Consider the following 20,581-nt stretch of genomic DNA (forward strand, 5'->3'; position numbering starts at 1 on the left):
TGGCTGCTCTGCTTGGAGCCATTTGGATACAGAGGTTTCCTTTCAGCAGAGAGACCTGCAAATTTCAGGTTTCTTTCTGCTACAACATGAAATGAAAAAGAAAAAACTCCAGTCAAATGAAATTTCCAGAGTTTGTTTTAGGCAAATACAAACCTGTTTTTATTAAAATAAAAATTCTCATTCCGTTTTTTAGTTTTCATCATTATAGTAAGAAATTTACTATATAAGATATAACAGAATGAAAAAAAAATAGAATAAAATTAGTCTATCATTATCACAGAATCGGTTTATTTCCAGTCTTTTGAAATGTGTTTTTACTGAATACTTCCTGATTAATTTAATCCATCATGATTGTTTTAGATTCTTATTCCCAGTGTTAACCAGAGCACTTAGCTTCTGTAGAAAAAATGTGATTACATGCCATAGAGTCACAACATATTCTCATCTCGAATATAAATGGAAGTAACCTTTCCAAACAGAATATATTAACATATGCTGGAGAATCCATTGGTTATTCTGAGACCTCTTTCTTTCAGTCTTTAATCACTAAAGCCATCATTTCAGAGTCAGTTTTACAAATGGCAAAAGGACAAATAGCTCTCTTGAGAATGAATTGGGGGTTTTTTCTCAATCCGGGCAAGGTCTCACAAATGCGCTATGTTCTCGTAATTATTTTTAAGCAGAAATATTGTCCTATTCTCTACAATGATAAACAAATCTGATTTTCAGAATTCTATTAAGCTCCTTGCAAATGAAATAATCCTCGTCTGAGAAGTACAAATATGCAGATGGCTTCACACTGTTGTATCTTATTCTTTCAAACAGAAGGAAATGAGAAGAAATCAGAAACTAATAAATATCCCCAGGCAAGGTTTGCAAGACCCTGAAGAAAATGGAGAACCACATCTGTTGCTCTTCTTGCAATAAGGAGAACAAACCTGATATTATACAACACACCTACAAAAGGGTCTGGTGAGGAGAATGGAAAGGAAGGAAGTTGGCAAACGCTCAGGAGAGATGTATCATCACATCTTTTAAAAGGCCAACTCTCTCTGCTCCATCTTAAATCGATGCAGTTCAAGCCCCTGCCCTTAGGAGAAGGTACAAAACTAAGGATTTCAGTGGCAATATGTGCTTTCTGCCAGTCCCTTCTGCTCAGGTCTCAGAAGCACCGTGTCTTCTTCTCGAAGGTACATCCAAAGGCTTTGGCCACCAGGAGTCTGAGCGATGGGGGATGTGGCTCCTCGAGCAGGGAGCAGCTCCCCGGGGACGGTTTTGTCTTCAGAGGTACCAATCACCCCATACGTAATTAGAGCAACTTGCCTGCCCCAGTTTGTCTCGCATAATATAACAAGCACCAACTACCATTGGTTATTTTTGGGAAATGGCAGTTTTTAATTTGATTTGACGCTGTCCTCTCCACTTCCCTCCCAGCAACGGCACACAGGATGGAGGAAGTTTGATTTGGAACAGATATCTATGTGTTTATATAGACCAAGGCAGAGGTATTATTTCATATATAAAAATTAATGAAAGCAATAATCACAGACAGCATTCATGACCAGAAAGGACATGGGCTCATTGACCTGGCAATAAGCTCAGACAGGGCTTTATGGATAGTTTTTCACTAATCAGTTTGATGGAGAAATGTTGCACAGCACAATGCAAAATAAAAGCTAAATAACCAAATATGTTTGTGGCCTCATCTTTTACCTTCTCGGCCACTTCCTCTCCATACTTATTCAGCTGATATTTAAATGACTGAAGACTCTAACAAAGAGGAAGCCTTCTAATTGTGTAGCCCATCTTTTCTTTATTGAAAATCTGAGCTTTTTCAATGTTTTGCATTTTTTGCTGTAGAACATGCCTAAGATGCACCAGAAGCCTACCTGAAGCTGTATTGACACACAAGTCCACATCTGAGCCTGGGCCTACCCAGCAAACATCTTGCTGGGGCACAGCCTCGGTCTGCTGGAGTCATCGTGATTGCGGCCTGGTAATATTAGGTTGGTGCAAAAGTTCTAATATTATTAAAACCCTGTGAAATAAAGGCGTTGCTTGCCTAAATCCTTTTAGAAATTCCATCTCTTCGGTACTGAAATATCCCTAAATATTGGCCCTGAGTGCTCCAGGAAGCCTAGTTACAGAGAGAGGCAGCAGGAGAATGTCAGTGTGTGACAGCAGAGCATCCAGCTAAGGTGACAATCACTACATGGCCTAGAAGCCCCTTATTCTCTTATGAGAAGAAAAAAAGAGCAAGTGAGCAAATGAGGATAACTTAGGTGTCTAATTCAGCTGCCACTTAAGACAAATGCCTGCATTCACAAGTAACCCATTAAATTTATTGAATATTCATGTTTAGTGATAAATCTCTAGTGGTTTTATTTAGGGTTTTGTGATATACATGCAAACCAGCTTTAGTACTGATGAAACTAATCATCTTATCTTCCCCCAAGGTCTATGGGTATCTGTTGTCATTTCACATGGTTGTTAACAATATTGTTTCTGAGAAGATTTGTTTTGTCTTCTCTGCAAAACCTGAACTGCTCCACACAGGTGGGTCTCAGCCTGAGATCTGTATCTCCATGAGCCAAAGTCCCAGCTCAGAGAGCTGGAAGCTGCACACAGACAAATGAAAGTTAATTCCCAAAGCGCCAAGGTCTCTTTTTGGTCACAGAATAGTTTAGGTTGGAAGGGACCACCTAGTCCAACAACCCCTACCAGAAGCAGGGACATCTTCAACTAGGTCTGGTCATCTTCTACCGTGGTGCTCACCAGAACAAACAAAAAACATTGAAAGCAAAATTGTGACTTCACAAAGTGCATCCATGCCATAAACAGTGAAATTTGTGGTCTTTTTCCCCATCCTTCAGTCAGTGCTCACTGTGCAGAACCACCATAACACCAGTTACTCCATTCTCACACCTAGGCCACAGAGAGACAAGCAAGCATTTACTAAGGAGAACTGTGAAAACACAAATCTAAGCTCCAGAGAATGCTGAAAGGATGGGTTGTGCTCCTGCTGCTGCTGCCTGGAGAAAACGTGATTTGCCAGAGGTGAGTCTGGATTTACAAAAGTGTCCGTTCCCCACTGTCTCCCCCGGAGCAGCACTGAGCAAAGTGGCCCTGATCCCCTCAGATCTTGGCTGAATTACAAGTTAATCTGGAAATAGTCACCCTGGTCATGCAGAACTGTGCCAAGAGTTGGTTGTATTGGCGTTGAGAAATGCAAATGAGATGACAATTTTTAGAGGCGAAGTTCAGGCATCTCTCTGTTGAGGAAACTCAGTGCTACGTTCCGGATCCCAGCAGGCACGCTAAGGAGTGTCACCATGGGCAGGGGACCGCAGGGCTGAGTGCATCCACAAGTCCCTGTGGATGCAGCAGGACCGAGGGGTTGCAAAGCTGGCCACACTGAGAGCTGAGCGATGGAGGGAGGTCGGGCTGCAGCAGGGGAGAACAAAAAGAAATAATACCAGCTGCAAGACAACGCAAATCTGCAATATCTCAGCATGGCAAATTAGAATGACACATCAATGTCTGCAGGCACGCAAATTTTTTTGAAAGACAGCAGGAATAATCAATAAGACAGCTGATGAGTGACATTACACAAACCATTACACAATCATGGATAAGATTTATATAGCTATAAACATGAAGAACAACATGTGAATACATTCTTTTTTAAACTTTTTTACTTTGTGGAGTCCTGACTTCATTGTACATGGCCAGTTCCACATCTGCTCACCATGGCTTGAGATATCACTGCTGGACTGGGCTTTGTATGAGCACGAGTCCTCCCTAGTACAGGCCTACAGCTCTTACAGAGCTTGTGTCACTTAGTGCTCACTGTTGGTCTTCCCTTCCCTTCCCTTCCCTTCCCTTCCCTTCCCTTCCCTTCCCTTCCCTTCCCTTCCCTTCCCTTCCCTTCCCTTCCCTTCCCTTCCCTTCCCTTCCCTTCCCTTCCCTTCCCTTCCCTTCCCTTCCCTTCCCTTCCCTTCCCTTCCCTTCCCTTCCCTTCCCCCGCAAAGAATGACAAGCCCCAGGGCAGGGATGGAGCACACAGACCTGGAGACCACAATAGTTCCTTTTCACGAGTTTTACTTAAGCCCCTATTAGTTTCTTTAGTGCCTGAGAATAGGAAGGCTTGGATTGGGAATTTGGTGGTGGTTTGCCACAACCTTACATTAAAAAAAACCAGGTAGCTAGACTCAGTGTGATGAGAGGTCTGTGAAGGAACTCCGTTCTTCATGGTGGGGATTTAATTATTCTAGTGTCAACAAAAATGAGAGTTAAAGGAGGAATCAACCTGCAGACTTCCAGAGGCAGTAAAACCCAGGTTTATCTTTCATTATTTATTGAGCTCTTAGATATGATAAATTCAATAATGGCCTGGTGGGTGTTTAGCGCTTTATGATAATATATCATTGGGCTTAAAGTAATCATGGTCTTAGGCTACGAAGGGAACAAATAAGGCTTCAGACAGCGTCATGTCACTAAACTCCAATATTCCCAGAAAGATGGTGGGAAAGGAGGGGGCAGAACAAGGAAAAAAGTGATATTTAAACCAAACAGAGTAAATAATGCAATCGTGTTGATCCCAGTAATAGCAAATGGTTAGAAGTGATAATGGAAGTTACTGGAGTAAAGCAACAACATATCAAATATAGACAGAAAGCAATTACAAAAGGTATAATAGAAAATGGAAAGGACAAGCTGGCTGATGTAAAATGCTCACAAAAGCTCTGTAAAACATTCAAGGGGAAAAAGTTGCACTTGCTAATAATAATCCATGAAGGCTCAGAGAATGCTAATTAGCGTAGAGCTGCTCTTCATTCGTACAAGGACATATGGGCCTGTTCCAGGTTTAAATAGATGCCTGAATGACAGACACTAAACTCACTGGTGTTCTTGTAAAAGTAAAAAAATTATGGAGTGCTGGCATCAGTTGATAATGCACCAGAAATAGATTTACTGGATTTTCAGAGGCTTTCAGAGATTTTCTAAAGCCACCAATCTCTCTGCAAGGAAAAGACGACTTACCACACATAGGGTGAAGCCAGCACCGGGCGTGATTTGAGCCAGTGCTGCTGGGCTGGGATCAAACCTGCTGCCTGTCAAGCCTTGGCTGCACCGCGTGTTTCAGTGCGTCTGCCTTTGCAAGAAGCCCGATTTAAATTACTTTCAGACGGTAAAAAATAGAAATACAGATACTGTGCAAAGTAAGGAATACTGAATAGGAGGAAAATTAGGTATCAGTGATCTCACTGTTCAATTCCATATTCGGCCTCAGCTTTTCTGGACAAGTCGGTTCCTTTCATGTCTTGTAGGGTGTTCAAAGCCATCTCACCTTCCAAAGCCCCAGCACTCTGTCTGTTTTTCCTCAGCACAGGGCTGGGAAGGGTGCACAGTGCTCGTTAACGCAGCTCGTTCTGCACTCCTGCTCTCGGTATCTCAAGAACAAAATCCACGCGCGGAACAGCAGGATCCAAGCTGCGGTCTCCGATGGGTGACGCTGAAGGTCCACAGCACTGCCTTCTCATTTTCACAGTGCAGCCGGATTTGCTGATGGAAAGCAAAATACCTAAGGATAACAGCATGGAAATGAGCTGCCAGATCAGAGGGTGGCACATTTGCTGCCAGCCTCAACTGAATTAATTTGCTTTTCTTTCTTTGGTGAGTTAGAGAAGCGGGCATAGATCACGGCTGTTCTGGCAGGAGGTGGGGAGCCTCGCTCAGCCCATCGCCACAGAAAGCAAGAACATAACTTTAGATTTCTCCCCAAATTGCATCCTCCATGGGAAGGGCAGCCCTGAGCTGGCCAGTGTGTTGGGCACTTCACCCCGTTCGGCCCCGAAGAGATTTACAGACCCAACCTCGCACTACTTTACCATTGTTACTTTACATGGTCTTACATTAAATACATGTTCTTAATTAGAAACAAATTAACACTTAGCCCCAAGAATCTAATTCATACAACTTGGTATCTTGTGCAACTCAGCAAATACTGAAATTTAGATTTTAAAACTAACTGCAACGAAGACTATTAACTATGAGGAAACCCATGCTTCTCCACCCTTGCCGAGAATGCACATTTCTCCAAGTATTTGTTTTCTTGCCTTTAAGCACATTTGTTTTTTTAAATTTCTGTATCTTTATTTAACAACATTGTTGCTTATACACCAAAACCACTTGTTCTTAGAATCTGATAGCCATCTAAATAAAGATGATGCTTTAGAAACTAAGCTGAACTGTCTATTAAGAAAATGTAAAATTCAATATTAATGATCCATTTCATTCTTAAACAATAGAATTCTGTGCATCGCTGATGAGCCAGCCAGATATATGTAATATTCATTGTTGCTGTTGATAGAAAAATCAAGTGACGTGCAATGCCAGCTTTACCCGGAGGGCCATACTCTCATTTCCAACTGACTTCAGCTGTTTGCCCATATTTAGCTCACCAAACAAATGAATTAATCATTCTTTCACTATTGTGCCTGCAAAAAAAGAACAGTAAACACCGAGCCTGGAAAGTTTTCTAGTAGGAGTCAGCATCTAAACATTAGTTGTTCCCTGTATTAACATAACTTAATTAAAGATGCAACAAGCAGCTTTAACTGACATTTTCAATAGGAAAAGGCCAGTCGAGCTGGTACTGAAGTCTTGCTTTTAAGAGGACAAAATAAATAGCAAACCTTAGAAGCAAGCATTAAATTAGCAAGCATTAACAATTTCTTTTTATTTTTCTTTTTATTAACAGCATTTCCAATGTTTAAGGTCAACCACCATCAAGTCCCACGGGTCAGAATACCTGCTACTCCCTCAAGGCACATGGACACGGGCATTTTTTCCTCATACATTCCCCCGAAGTGGCAATACCTTCCTTAACATTCACCACCTTTAAATAAAGATGTATTGAAAATGTACGATATATTATAAGCCTTACAGCACTTTGTTCTTTTCCCATGTATTTCATCACAGCAATATAAAATTCAAGGTCATTATGTAGAGAGTGTGACAGTTCATTGGAGCTTTATCTCAAACTCTCTACATACATGCTTTTTCAACATTCCTCATTTTTTCTGTGATCTTGATAGATTTTTCCCTTGGAGAGATTAGAATGATCACCAAATGAAGTTTTAATTATTTAGGCCCAAATTAGTGCAAAATACCAACAAAAATTAGCATGAAACCTTTGGCATCCAAATTTCTAGGAACAGGAGGGTTTGAAGCTTAATCATTTGAATGTAAAGGGACTTTATTTCAAGTATTGTAAAAGAGAAACATTGCCACTTACTGGCAGTACCAATGTCTTTGCAATCTTTGTAGGCATTTACGTGCATCTTCCAAAAGCTCTATTAACCTTTATACTCTTTGTCAATAAAAAGCCCCATTAACATTTAAAGTGTGTATGTCCAACTGTCTACTTCAAATGAGAATCAAAAGATAGCCTGTAAGAAAGTTATTTATTACAGACTACATTATAGGACTGTGCATGTTGGAGATTTCATAAAGATCACATTTCTTAAGGTGAAAAAGAAATAATAATAATAATTTTTTAAAAACCAATCACCAATTGGCAAAAAGGCTGCACGTGGGCTGAGCAGATGTGACAGCCACATGGGCCAACTGGGTGGCACCCACAAGCCAGCAGCTTTGGGAAGAACAGTGCAGCCAGCTGGAGGAATCCTGGAGGTCTGAAGAGATCACGCTGCATGTGAAACCGAAATTTAAACCCTGCTTCTGCAGCAGGATCATCAGAACTTACCTGACATTAACCATTCCTCTGCATCGGGCAAAAACTTGATTTTAATCAAAGAGAAGGGAATTGCTGGCCAAGAACTGAAATCACTGCGGTGCAGATGACTCTTCAATCAGCTGCTGAATGGGAAGTGCCCAAGATAGAATTCACCAGGTCAGGTGTGACCCCCAAAACTTTGTTTCAAGCATCATGGATTTAATGAAATCCCTACATGCTGCTTCTGTAAAACAGGTATTTCAATAGGAAAAATTACCTCAAAATCTAGAGACAGAAGTGAAGTCAAGCAGTCTATTACCACTGCTTTTACAAGTCATTCAGGAAGACAGCATGACCTGTTCCACTGAAGAAAAAAAGCTCATTAAGTGTCTTCAAGTATGGGAGATGCACTCACAGTGATAACAGAGGCATTCATTTCATTACTTTACAACAAGGAAATTATAGACTCCATAGAAAATTTACAACCAAAATGGAGCCAGTGTGACAAACGGTGCTCATGTAGCAACAAGGAAAATGTAAAGTCCCCAAATTCAACAAATAACATATTTTAGTGGCTTCGCTTCCTCAGGCTCCAGCACCACTTCCTGCCATCGCTTCTTTCACCTCACGTCCGTCTTGTCTTCTGTTTTTTCGTTTGTCTCTTTGCATCCTCCGAGCCGCCCGTGTCAGAATTTGTCTGTCCAAGAGCACGCACTCCTTGCAGACGCGCTGTCAGCTGCAGCAGTAAGGGAATAAGCTGGGGAAAAAGAAAAGCAGCAGCTTGTGGTTACAATGGCACGTCAGGTCTGAACGATGACGTTCTTCAGACCAATGCACCCCCAAACAATCTGTTGCATCAATGGCACATCTCCAAAGGTATCAGAAAATGGCAGCAAATCTAGGGAAGGAATCAAACCAAACTTCTGGGAATTTCTAATAATCAAAGCCTAAGATGATTGTCAGTAACATTTTTCCTGCAGCAATCTAACAAAGAAGAGCAGTTTGGGTCTTGAGTCTAGAAAATGACTATTTCAGTGGAGGCATGTGTAGGAAATCTTGAAGAATCCCATGTTCTACACTGTCCTACCCACGTTCGAGAGGAAATCAAACTGCACAGACATATTTCTCTTACTGGCAAAACAGAAATCCAGTCGTATCAAAGAAGACTAGAGGAGTGTGGCTTGTTAACAGAGGGGGTTATTTAGCAGGTAGTCATATTCCTCTTGAGAGCTTTTCACTAGGGTGAGTGTAAAGCTGAGGAGACGTGCAATGACCTGCAAGATTCTTTTCCTGATTTTTCCTGAGGCCAATAAAGCAATTATTTTCATTCCTATTATCACTGAGCCTGGTTGTCTGAATTTGAATGATGCTGTGGTTTTTTTCCCCAAAGCCATCAAACGAGAAAGCAAAATTCAGAAGCAGCACAGGAATTCACCTGCACACTAAGCTTTTTTAAAGGAATGTAACTGTCCAAAAACTTGGCCACATTGTGGCTTTTCAAAATGTGTCACATAAGGTGATTGCTGACTGCATCTCTGTCAGAATAACCACCTCAACAAACCCTTACTCCACGCATTTCAAAGTATTAATTGGTAGGACAATAATACTTGGATAATCAAAACCCCATGACCTACCTTATCGTGGTTGTAACCAGCCAACAAGAGAAGCAGTGTCAGTGGTAACGCGATGTAGGATCCTTGGGCAATATCTTGTTCAGGCAGCTTTCTCTGAAAACAGTGGGGATCATGGATTTTGTTCTTATTTCTTTTTAAACAGTCATTTCGCCTACGAAACCCCTCAGCTTTAAGCAACGTCAGCAGTAGGATCATGCGGCACGTCAGCCCTTTTCATCTGACTTCTCTGTGCGCTGCTCCAGGATTTACTTCAGCTTCAGCACAGTCCCCCTCCCTTGATCAGATTCATTCACCTGTCACCTTTCTGCTGGGGTTTGCTGGTTTTTAAAGCTAATCCTCTGCTGATCAGTCTCTGCTGTACGGTCAACCTGGCGTGCTTGGATTTACCTGTCACATGCTGCCCAAACCTCTATGATAAAGTCACAGCAAGCACACAATAGCACAAAATCTTTCAATGCATCTGAACATGCAGTGATGCAGAAAATAAACAGATCATTTAGGCGCTGCAGAAGGAACACTTCACTGAATTGTGTGCACTGTTCAGAAGTGCAAGATGCCGCTTTGCTCCCTCGAGGGAGTTTTCCCCTGATGTTAATTTGAGAGCCACCCTGCTCACCCTCCACCTCAGCTCCAATTCCGACAGCTCTCTTTTTGGCCTGCTGATACCTGTCATACACACAGAAGCCTTTAAACGAATTCCGACAGCAATCCTGTCTTTCTCCTTTAGTTCCCAGTCACTGTGACCTGCCGGCTCACATCACAAATGCAGCCCCTTCCTGAACTCCTCCCATAACCTACAACCAGGTTATTACAGCCCTGGCCGATGCCTGAAACATGGCCACACTGTCGCTTTAACACCCCTCATCAGCCTCTTCATATTTACTTCATAGAAAGTTTGGCCAAGACCACAAAATACACGAGTCTACACTACCAGACGTTGCTCTCAGTGTGAACACTGGACCATTTCAATGTTTTGTACTTACCGTGGGACTGAAGAGCAGTGTGACGTGTTTGTGGTACCCGATGGCAGTGAACGAAACTTGAGGCAGGGTGTAGTCGTACTGCGACTTAGACAACGAAGAATCCAGGAGCACCACGTAATTCTGTGGGTAAAAAACACACTCAGCCTACAGCATCAGCAGCAGTCAGAGGCAAAAATCAGATTTAAAGGCAAAAGTCAGTTTAAAGCTGCAAATCTTCTGAGATGCTGGTCACTCCAGCATGAACGCGGCACTGCAGGCACACCAGAAGTAACACTTCGGTGTCCTCAGGGAAAATAAATTAAAGCGACCTAAGCTAATTATTCAACAATGTTCTTACCTCTCCATCTCGCAGCAGTGGTGGGAAATGGAAAAACAGGGATAGGCCTAAGTTGACTGTATGAATTGGGTTGTCAAGATTTTCACTTTTGTAGAGCTTCACCTGTGAGGCAAAGAAGAAAACACAAACTAGGAATTTCTGAGCCTGCAGCACAACAGATATTTCAGACATCCCACATCTTAAGGGATAAAAGCACTTCAAAATTCATCATGTGTTTTATAAACAGAAAGTTGTCAAGAAAGAACACCTGGAGTTGTTCTAATCTGGGATGAGAAAAGTCACAGAAACAGTCTTTTAACAGAACTTGAAACAATTTAGGAACAACTGATGTCTGATATTTTCACATGTCTAGTGTACTAGAGGTAGTCTGTGCTGTGCAGCAACCAGAACCCAGTAATTCTTTTAAAAAATCCCTGCAGTTTCACAGGAATTTGCAGCCTGACTTTGCTTGAATTCAGTTTCTCTACGCTTATTTAACAAGCCAGACAACCTCAAGCTACAGAGCAGGCCTGAAGTCCTCAGCAAACAGCATTTGCTCAGAAAGCAGCACAATTAAAAGAGGGTTATATTGTGGGCAAATAAGGCTGGGAGAAGCAGCACCTCCTTACCTGCAGCTGCCTGTGTGTACAGACATTTATCAGCCACAGGACACCACAAGCCAAGTGATGGGGTTTGTGGAGCACTCCGGAACAGCCTTGGAGCATCTGCACCATTCTTTGCAAAGCTCAGGATCAGACACTCACCAAGACCCAGCTCTCCTTGCAGACACAGCCCAACTAAATTCTGACCAACTCTGCACAGCGCTGCCGTGGCTGCAGCTCCAACCACAGCTCACCAGAGCATGTCCAGTGGTTTCACTGAGCCCAAGCAAGCAGAAGGACCAGACTGAGGTTACAAAACCGCTCTCTTGGGTCTGTATCAAATCTGAGCACATCTTTCAAAGACAAAAACTTGTGTCTTGAAAGCAAGAGTGATGATGTGCACCCACCAACAGCACATGTGCGTTACATGCAACACAAGACCCAGCCTCCTATGCAATAGGTACCAGCTTGGACAACTTCCACATAATTAAATGTTGACATCAATTCCTATTTGCTTAAGCTGAACTGCAAGGGTCTAAATTTCCCTAGAAACAAGGGAAACACACGCAGGGGCTGTTCAGAAAGGCGAAACATCTTCCCTTCACACCTGCTCTGAGCGCTGGATCCTCTGGATGTCTCCCCAAAAAAACAACAGCTTAGCAATGAGATCTTGGCAGGTGAGATGCATAACAGACTAGTCTGATAGAAATCCAGGCGCTGTATTTATATTTGCAGGTATCTTTTCGAGAAACTTTTAACTGAGCAATGGTGCTGTAACTCCTACCGCACTAACACCTCTTGCAGATACTTCAGCATTTGCACTCTAAGCCAGAAGGATCACAGGTGTTTAGGAAGTTCTTTCCAGATGAAAGTGCAGTCTTTTGAATTTTGAAAATTTCACCTTTACTATTTATCTCGTAATCTCTCTTGTATCTCTACTTTTAAATTAATGGGTCCTGTGCTATCATTGCTTTCACATGGTATCTTCTTGCTAGCAGACATGTCAAAAATTGCTGGTATTTCAGGAATCAATGCAGTTCTCTGACACAGAGGACTCATGTCACCCCTGGTGTCCTGCTGTCCTTATGGACAGGGCACCCCTAATCAGGGAAGCAGAGCCAAAAATGTACAGGCCAACCTGAGAAAGCCTTTCTTAAACATACTCCCATAAAAAATTGAAGCATTAAAGCAAAGCACTGAGGAACACTGGAATCTTAATTCTGTCTGTAATTCACATTTACCTTAATTAAATTATTAGTCATAATTTGAATTAAATGTGCGCTCCGGCTACTGAACAATTTCCAGTGACCCTGCAAAAAAACCACTGGGGAACCAACAGCAAATACACTTGGCAAAAATGAAAGGCTTGAACTTACACATAATGTGGAGAGATATTCAGAAGATGTAATTACATTTCCACTTAAATCAAATTGATTAATTTGCCGGAATGCTATAATATTAACATCATCAATGTCACTGTTCCCAACCTGCAACATAAAAGAGTCATGTTTTTACCAACAGAGGAACAGTTAACAGAGGACAGTTAGCACAACAAGAATATTGCTCATAATTTTAAACAAGAAGTGAATTTTGTTGTATACTAACCACAGGGAAACTTGCAGGCTTTCCAATTGCAAGTTCTTTTTCTCAAGAGTGCACAGCTCGCAATTACAGACATGCTTCATCAGCACAAGTCTGATGGCTTTAAGTTAAACCAAAAACGGAGGAAGCATCAAAAGCACACAATATTTTGGAGGAGCCTGAGTTACGTACACAGGACTGCCTGATGTCTGAACACTGGCGTCAAGATTTTGCATCTGTGCTGAGATGCATGTAAGAATCATAGAATCATTTTGGTTGGAAGAGACCCTCAGGATCACTGAGTCCAACCACAACCCACCCCTGTCCCTGCCCCATGTCCTGAGAACCTCATGTCCGTCTGTCCAGCCCTCCAGGGATGGTGACTCCAGCACTGCCCTGGGCAGCCTGTTCCAATGCCCCACAGCCCTTTGGGGAAGAAACTGTTCCCCACATCCAACCTCAACCCCCCCTGGCGCAACTTGAGGCCGTTTCCTCTGCTCCTGGCGCTTGTTCCTGGGGAGCAGAGCCCGACCCCCCCTGGCTCCAAGCTCCTTTCAGGCAGTTCAGAGATCAGAAGGTCTCCCCTCAGCTCCTGTTCTCCAGCTGAACCCCCCAGGTCCCTCAGCCGCTCCATCACACTTGTGCTCCAGCCCCTCACCAGCTCCGTTCCCTTCTCTGACAGAACCCCAGAATGTGAGGGATGGGAAGGGCCCTGGAAAGCTCATCCAGTGCAATCCCCCCATGGAGCAGGAACACCCAGATGAGGTTACACAGGAAGGTGTCCAGGCGGGTTGGAATGTCTGCACAGAAGGAGACTCCACAACCTCCCTGGGCAGCCTGGGCCAGGCTCTGCCACCCTCACCGGGAACAAGTTTCTTCTCATTTTTCAGTGGAACCTCCTGTGTTCCAGTTTGCACCCATTGCCCCTTGTCCTGTCACTGGTTGTCACCGAGGAGAGCCTGGCTCCATCCTCCTGACACTCCCCCTTTCCATATTGATCACCATGAATGAGGTCAACCCTCAGTCTCCTACAAGCTCCAGAGCCCCAGTTCCCTCAGCCCAACTCAATCTCTCAACTTGCTCCAGTACCTCAAGGGCTTTATTGGCATGAGGGGTCCAAACCTGACCCCAGGATTCACGGTTTGGCCTCCCCAGTGCCCAGCACAGGGGACAGTCATTGCCCTATACTACTCCTGCACGAGAATGTTTATACAGTTGATTAATGAGGAATAAGCCCCTGTCATAATATAGCCTACTTCAAAAGTATGTAACTTTATATTTTTCAAAATTGTTTACAATAGAAAACATTTGTGTTTCTAAAGCTGAACTCTGCTCAGAGGAGGGAAAAGCATTTCCTCAAACAATGACTGCACAGACAGGTGACAGCGGGGCCAGCGCTGGCACGCTGAGGCCGTGCATCTTCCTTGCAGGTGTCTTGCAAATGCTTCTCTCTCCTGGAGAAAAGGGCAGTAGAGCCAGGATACTATTAGTACGAGCTACAGTACACGGATGTCACTTGTGTACATAACCTTCAGATGATTTTCCGGAATTTGGGTTGTCGTTCTCTTCCCCTGCCCAACCAGCAAGCACTCTTAGCAAGAAGAGACTACAGACTTGAACGATTTCTGCCCTTCTGTTTGGCTGCAAAGGACGACACCCTAGTCAGGCATGGGTAAATAATGACCATCTCCCACTGAAAAGTTCCAGACAGCTAACGAAGGCTAATTAACCTTTGCTGGATGTCAAGAGATAAATGCAAGGCAACTAATCTGAATCTGTAAGGATGGAGGAATATTGAACAACATTTCATTGGGTTTCAATTCGAAGTTATTATTATACTTTATAAAGATTTGCTAGTCTGAAGGGCAATTTCGTCTACATCAAGACTACAGTATTTAGACCAAATAAAGCATAACAAAAATCTATCAATCAATAAATAAGTATAACACCAAGACAGAACAGCATGACAGTTTACGGCATCCTCAAGTCACTTGTGCTTTGTTCCACACCATAAAGAACTGCTGAAAGGCATTCTACACATTTATTCTCTTCTTTATTGATGTATAGTTTTTGTGACTGTGAAAGAATCCTTTTCACTTGTTTACTGTTTGGGCTTTATCTCATTTCCATTTTAAGCTATGATGCTGACACACTCAATATGGGGCCTGTATTTAGGGAGCTAACTTGCTGAAAGCCACTTGTCTAAACAGAATGTATTCAGTTCCACTGCTGCTGATAGAGCAGACATAATGCCTAGAGAGATGCATTTCATATTAAAGTGATTCCACAATAAAGAGAAAAAAATTACCTCAATTGCCCGATGCTGCGGTAAAGCTCTTTCAATGTGATCATTGCCTTCTGCTTTGAGTTGGACGTGATACACGCAACCAGGCTAAAAGCAACATTCGGAGAAATCCCATACTTTAATTTCAGAAAACAGCAAGAGAATTTTCTAACATTCCATTTAAGATACACCACCCAAACAGATCTAACTCTACCCAGTTAAAGTTTTCCTTATCCCAAATATGAAATTTAACTCAGCAACACCATTAGTGATGTTTACTGCCAGGAAATACAAAAGCGCTGTCACAGACCTTTCACTACATTACAGCATGAAAAGAAATCATCTGCTGTCAACTGTTTTAACTAGAAAGAAAATACATCAAACAGGACTAAAACCTGATTAAATACTGCTTTCTACCTCAGTAAATTGCTTACTCCATACATAGTGGTCCCATAAATTCAACTTCCACACTTCCTGCGGAACAGCTTCCCTCACATACGTGCCGTACAATCAACATCATACATCCAATACCCTGCTAAAAATGCCGTCGTAGTATTTTCACAAGAGAAATTAATGCTGTCCCAAATTCTGGGCTGCAACACCTGAACCCTGCTGAGTGTCCAGCGCATTGACGGGACCTGGTTTGTGGCTGCGCTGCCAGCAAGTCCCACACATTTTACCTGAAGTTTTTTCCCTCTTTAGTGGAATGAATGTTCACTACATGACAGTGTTTCCCAACACAGAGAAACTCAGGGGAATCTGAGCTGGCAAATGTGATGGGAAAACAGAAGTCAGTAGCTAATTAATAAAACATATTCCATTGCTCCATTATCAAACTAACATAAAAGTAAATGACATGGAGTGTTCTAATCCTTACCAGAAGGCCACGTAGCCTGAATTTGCCCTCTTCATCAGTTATGGTGTCTTCTCCATAGATGCTACAATTCTTCTGCCCCACAGCTTCCACCGAGACCCCCTGCTCAGGCTCTCCATTTAAAGAAGAAACTGTGCCATAACAGCTAGAGGGAGAAAAAGAACCCATTGCTACAGATCTGCAGATGCTGTTTTAATGCACATTTTAAATATGTTTTATTGTTAGAACTGATAGGAAAAGTACTTAATATATTTAGCATAGCATGGGGAAGAAAAGGGGAATTTATAATGTATATGTAAAACCATTTAAAGCATTAGAATTATCTGCAGGAACAGCAGTGCTTGCCCCTGAGGGCAAGGAAAGGATGTTGAAGTCAGACACATGAACTGTTTGCCATCCCTAGACCAGTGCTCTCATGTCCCACTGGACAAGCCACCTCCGGCGCCAGTGACACGGAGCTCCCATAGCAACGTTTCTCCTCAGTCCTGCCATCTGGGCTCAGCTCTATCTCCACGTGCTTGAGAAAAGGCTAAAGTCCTTAATCACAGTGTAATAAAGTTAGATAGTGCCTTCAAAAGTACCCTCCAAACCTTCAGAACAGAGGTGTATCAGGAGAAAACACACGTTTTGCATAACGCATCCCGATAGAGTATGCAGCACTTCACACGGCATTTCAGCTCTACTAACCTGTAAGCTGTTCTGTAACCCGTTATCCGAATTTTAAGATTCTGTCCTTCCTGCACTTCAATCATTTGTGATGATGGTTCAAAGCGAAACTCTTTCATCATGGGTTTAAAATAATACTGCCCTGGGCTCTGCAAAAAGGCATAAAACAAGCTGTTTACTGATAGTGATAGAAAAATGCATCAACTCCAAACAATTATGTTTCTGCAAGAGCTCCCTAAAGAGCTGAAGTTCTCTGTCCCAACTGTAGGTTAAACTGGTTGGAAAATGTAAGCGCTGAAAAACAGGAGCATGTTGGAAAATAAAGCAATGGAACTCTACCAGGAGATGAAGCCTGAAGGGGGGAAAGAAATTATGGCCCTAAAACCTCACCACAAGACCTCAAGGACAGGACAGTGACCAGGAGGGAAGGATGTCTGCAAGGAAACTGTTCAGGCATGTCCACACACATGTACAGATCAATAATCTAATTAGATTTCTTTCCTCTCAAGTCTCTCAAATGATCATCAACAAACTGGCTTGCTTCATGTTTACAGACTGCAAATTAGTAATCAAGATCAATCAACATCATCCGCTACCTGTTGGGGAGGAATCTCTTGCCAGGTTAGACCTTGGCAAGTAAAAGATGTGAAGTGCTGTCCACTCTGAGGGACAGACCTACATCTCTCATTGTGGGTTACGATTTCAAAGGAGACCTGCCACATCAGAGAGCCAACAGCGTTCCTCTCCTGGAGGGCAAAGTAACACGGCATCGCACGTGCAGCCACGTTCAGAAGAATCCATTCCAACGCACCAGATTGGAAAACGTCAGCATGCCGTTGTCCTGCGTCAGGAGGTTGGACCGAAACACCCCTCCACTGAGAGACAGGAGAACTCCGGCAAGAGCCTGGTCATCCTCTGATCTGATCTGTTTTTGAAAAAGCAATAGTTTTAGGCATAAGCAGGGGTTGCTTTATGAAGAAGGGTTCAATTCCGAAGCCTCTTGGGGAGTGCCCAGATGTGGTGGCTCAAAGCACACAGCTGTATGCAGAGGAAAACCAGCCACCTCTGCAGCGCATCCCTGACCTCCTGCGAGACCGCAGGGCTGCAGAGGTGTGTGCTCAACATTGGGACTCACAGCCACACACAGCACGTGCCACCACAACAGTCATGCTCTGTGACTGCACAGGACATGCTGGGGGACAGAACAAAGTACCCCAAAGATGAGAACCACCCACTACTTGGACCAGACTGCCCATGAAAAAAATCACTTTGAGGGATAAAACTCATCAAGAGAAGGTGGTCAAGACTACAAACACAAATAAAAGCAGTTTTTTGGACTGCAGGCTCTAACTTTCACTATATAAAAATTGTAAAATATCTGCTGCATGGCAAGTCATGGTCTACAACTAAACTCATCCACTGAGATTTGTTTCTGTGTGACAAAATTATCCCCAAATCCCACACCCATTTGTGTTTGGCTGGGACACATGGGTTAATTTTTTTGCCTGTCTAGCTCTAACTGCACACATTACTCATTCAGAACCCAAACTGTTTAGAACATTACCTCAAACGTCACCCCAGCAAGAGCAAAAGCTTTGAAGTCCCCAACTGTTCCTTCTACTGCAGTCAAAACAAACCCTTCTTTCTGCGCAGCAACTGTGTATTCCAAGTCACTGTGGAGTGGGCCAACACTTCAAATAAAAGGAAAGAACTCATTTTAAAAAAAACACTTGGATATCACGCACACGTTGTCAAGTCACTATTGCACTTCAACTACAGAGTCGAAAAAATCAAAACAGATCCATTAATTACCTGTAAGCACCTTTATCATCGGTGAAAACTGTGATGAGCGGGGAAGCTGCTCCCTTTTCACCAATGATGATCTCAACGCCTTCCAGTTCAGGATGAATTCGCCCTTCCAGAAACAAGCCTGCTTTTCCATGAATCTCCTTCAGCTTCCCAGGACAACTCTCTTGGTCATTGCAAAGGAGATTTAAGACAAATGAGAAAGCCAAAAATACACTTGCCATTCTGTCTGTCAGCTGATGTTCTTTCACCTTAGAACAAGAGATCAACCCACACAATTCCACGGCCTCTCAACACATTTCAAAACATCTGAATGTGCATAAAATCTGTAACTAAGTTCCAAAGCTTTAAGCACATATCCAAAGCAAACATTCTGGATTTGCTAAGTGCTCTAAGGATTAAGTGACATATACTGCAGCCACGTGGAGAAGATTCCAACAATATTCCCTTCTAGCTGGTATTACACTGGGCTTTGACACGTCAGCATATATCGTGTTCGATGACATAAGTAAAATTGTGTTCCCCTTCCCTTACAATGTATTTAGAATGTGCACAACAAAGAGGCACATAAAAGGGGTACCTAACATTTTCTAGTGATTTCAGACAAAGTCTGTTCACTTAGGAACCTGAGGGCAAGATGGACATCGACATAACAAGTACCATCAACTGACTAATGATAATCCTAACAATTTTGAGGTTCACTTTTTGCTGAAGATTTTTATTATTGTAATGTACTACAAACAAAATTTAACAGAAACTTGAATTTGGTAACAAACTTAGAATACGAACATCACTTCTGCAGAACTGTTTTTCTAAATGAGAGTAATATGAACAATTCTGAGAATCTGGTGTAACATCCAGAAATGTGGTCCTTCCTCTTGCGCCAGGTGCCCTTTCAGCACTTGAAGCATATTCTGCTGATCAAAACTGTACTTGCAGCCTCTACCGAATACCTGGGCTTCCAGATTCCAGAGTGAAACTGGCCCAAAGAAACAGCTGCAACCAAAACTTTCTTAACATTACCTTTGAAATGTTATTAATCTATAAGGATACATTTCTGCTTTAAATTTCTACTCCTTTCAACTAGATTTTGTTCATATTTACCTCCACTAACAACGGTTTCCACATAGGGTGGGTAGAAAAGCAGCTCTTTGGATGATGGTGTCACAGTAATTTTCTCTCCAGACCTATAAAACACAAGATACAATTAGAAGAAAACTAAATTAGCAGCTCTCATGTAGAACAGAACACTCGCAAATTGACCCAAGAATCCATCTAAATACCCCAAGGAAAAAAATATCAACAATAACCTAAGCAAAATTCATTTTATGTGGTACTGTTAATAGTTTCCATTTAGCTGACAGTCATCAAAAACAGGCACAAGTACCCACACAGCATGGAATATGTCATTAATCTGTTTGGTGGAGACACCAGACAACTGTACATGGAACAGACCTCGCCCACTGGAGCTTGGTATTACCTTGCCCAGTAGGAAAATTCATATAAGAACGGTCCTTGGAGTTCCTCCACCATTTCTTGCACTGGTGGTTTGGTTCCTTCCTCCTCTTGGCCTTTCTTTTCTCTCTCCTGTCGGCGGGTCTCAATTTCTGCCAGCTGCTGCTCCCGACGCACCTCCTGAACAGATTTCAGGGGCCCTAAAACTAAGGCAGGTTCACTGTCAATGGATGACCTGAAAACATGGAGGAGAAAACAAAATCATCTCCTTGCACACTGAGGGATAAGAGCTCATTGTATCTGTTCATTACTGCCCTTATACCACAGCAGACAAGTTCCAGGATTTTTTCTTTAATCCATTATGCACTATGGGTAAGCTACCTGGCCTAGCAGGATGGGACCTACCGGTAACTCTCATAAGTTCTGCCCCATCGTGCTATAACACTTCAAGAAATTACAGCCCTGGTGCCTCCTCCTCCTCCTGCATCCTGCAGAGCCAGCGCCACACGCCGACATCTCAACCACCTTGCAGAGCCCAACAGCGTAGCTTAAGCTGAAGTTTTGGTGAGCAGAGTCTTGATTTTGCACCATGTACCAGCCGCCAGCTGAAGCACAGAAGCACTGACACGCCAGCACAAC

The 20,581-nt window shown here is 42.8% G+C and overlaps 1 protein-coding gene across 1 annotated transcript in view; it reads right to left on the bottom strand.

Annotated features, from left to right (window-relative positions):
* Positions 1-6,712: 6,712 nt before the first annotated feature.
* NOMO2 (NODAL modulator 2) overlaps positions 6,713-20,581 on the bottom strand; it is a 29,146-nt gene continuing 15,277 nt past the window's right edge. Inside the window, exons 19-31 of the mRNA XM_065030703.1 lie at positions 19,968-20,177; positions 19,592-19,674; positions 18,494-18,653; positions 18,246-18,372; positions 17,493-17,606; positions 16,703-16,830; positions 16,019-16,160; positions 15,166-15,249; positions 12,653-12,763; positions 10,696-10,797; positions 10,359-10,478; positions 9,376-9,468; positions 6,713-8,498 (exon numbers count right to left, since the gene is read on the bottom strand). Of these exons, the coding sequence (XP_064886775.1) occupies positions 8,367-8,498; positions 9,376-9,468; positions 10,359-10,478; positions 10,696-10,797; positions 12,653-12,763; positions 15,166-15,249; positions 16,019-16,160; positions 16,703-16,830; positions 17,493-17,606; positions 18,246-18,372; positions 18,494-18,653; positions 19,592-19,674; positions 19,968-20,177 (1,606 nt within the window). The 3' untranslated portion in view covers positions 6,713-8,366. The remainder of the gene's footprint in view (positions 8,499-9,375; positions 9,469-10,358; positions 10,479-10,695; positions 10,798-12,652; positions 12,764-15,165; positions 15,250-16,018; positions 16,161-16,702; positions 16,831-17,492; positions 17,607-18,245; positions 18,373-18,493; positions 18,654-19,591; positions 19,675-19,967; positions 20,178-20,581) is intronic.

The sequence above is a fragment of the Columba livia genome, chromosome 15 (genome assembly GCF_036013475.1).
Source record: "Columba livia isolate bColLiv1 breed racing homer chromosome 15, bColLiv1.pat.W.v2, whole genome shotgun sequence".
NCBI lineage: Eukaryota > Metazoa > Chordata > Aves > Columbiformes > Columbidae > Columba > Columba livia.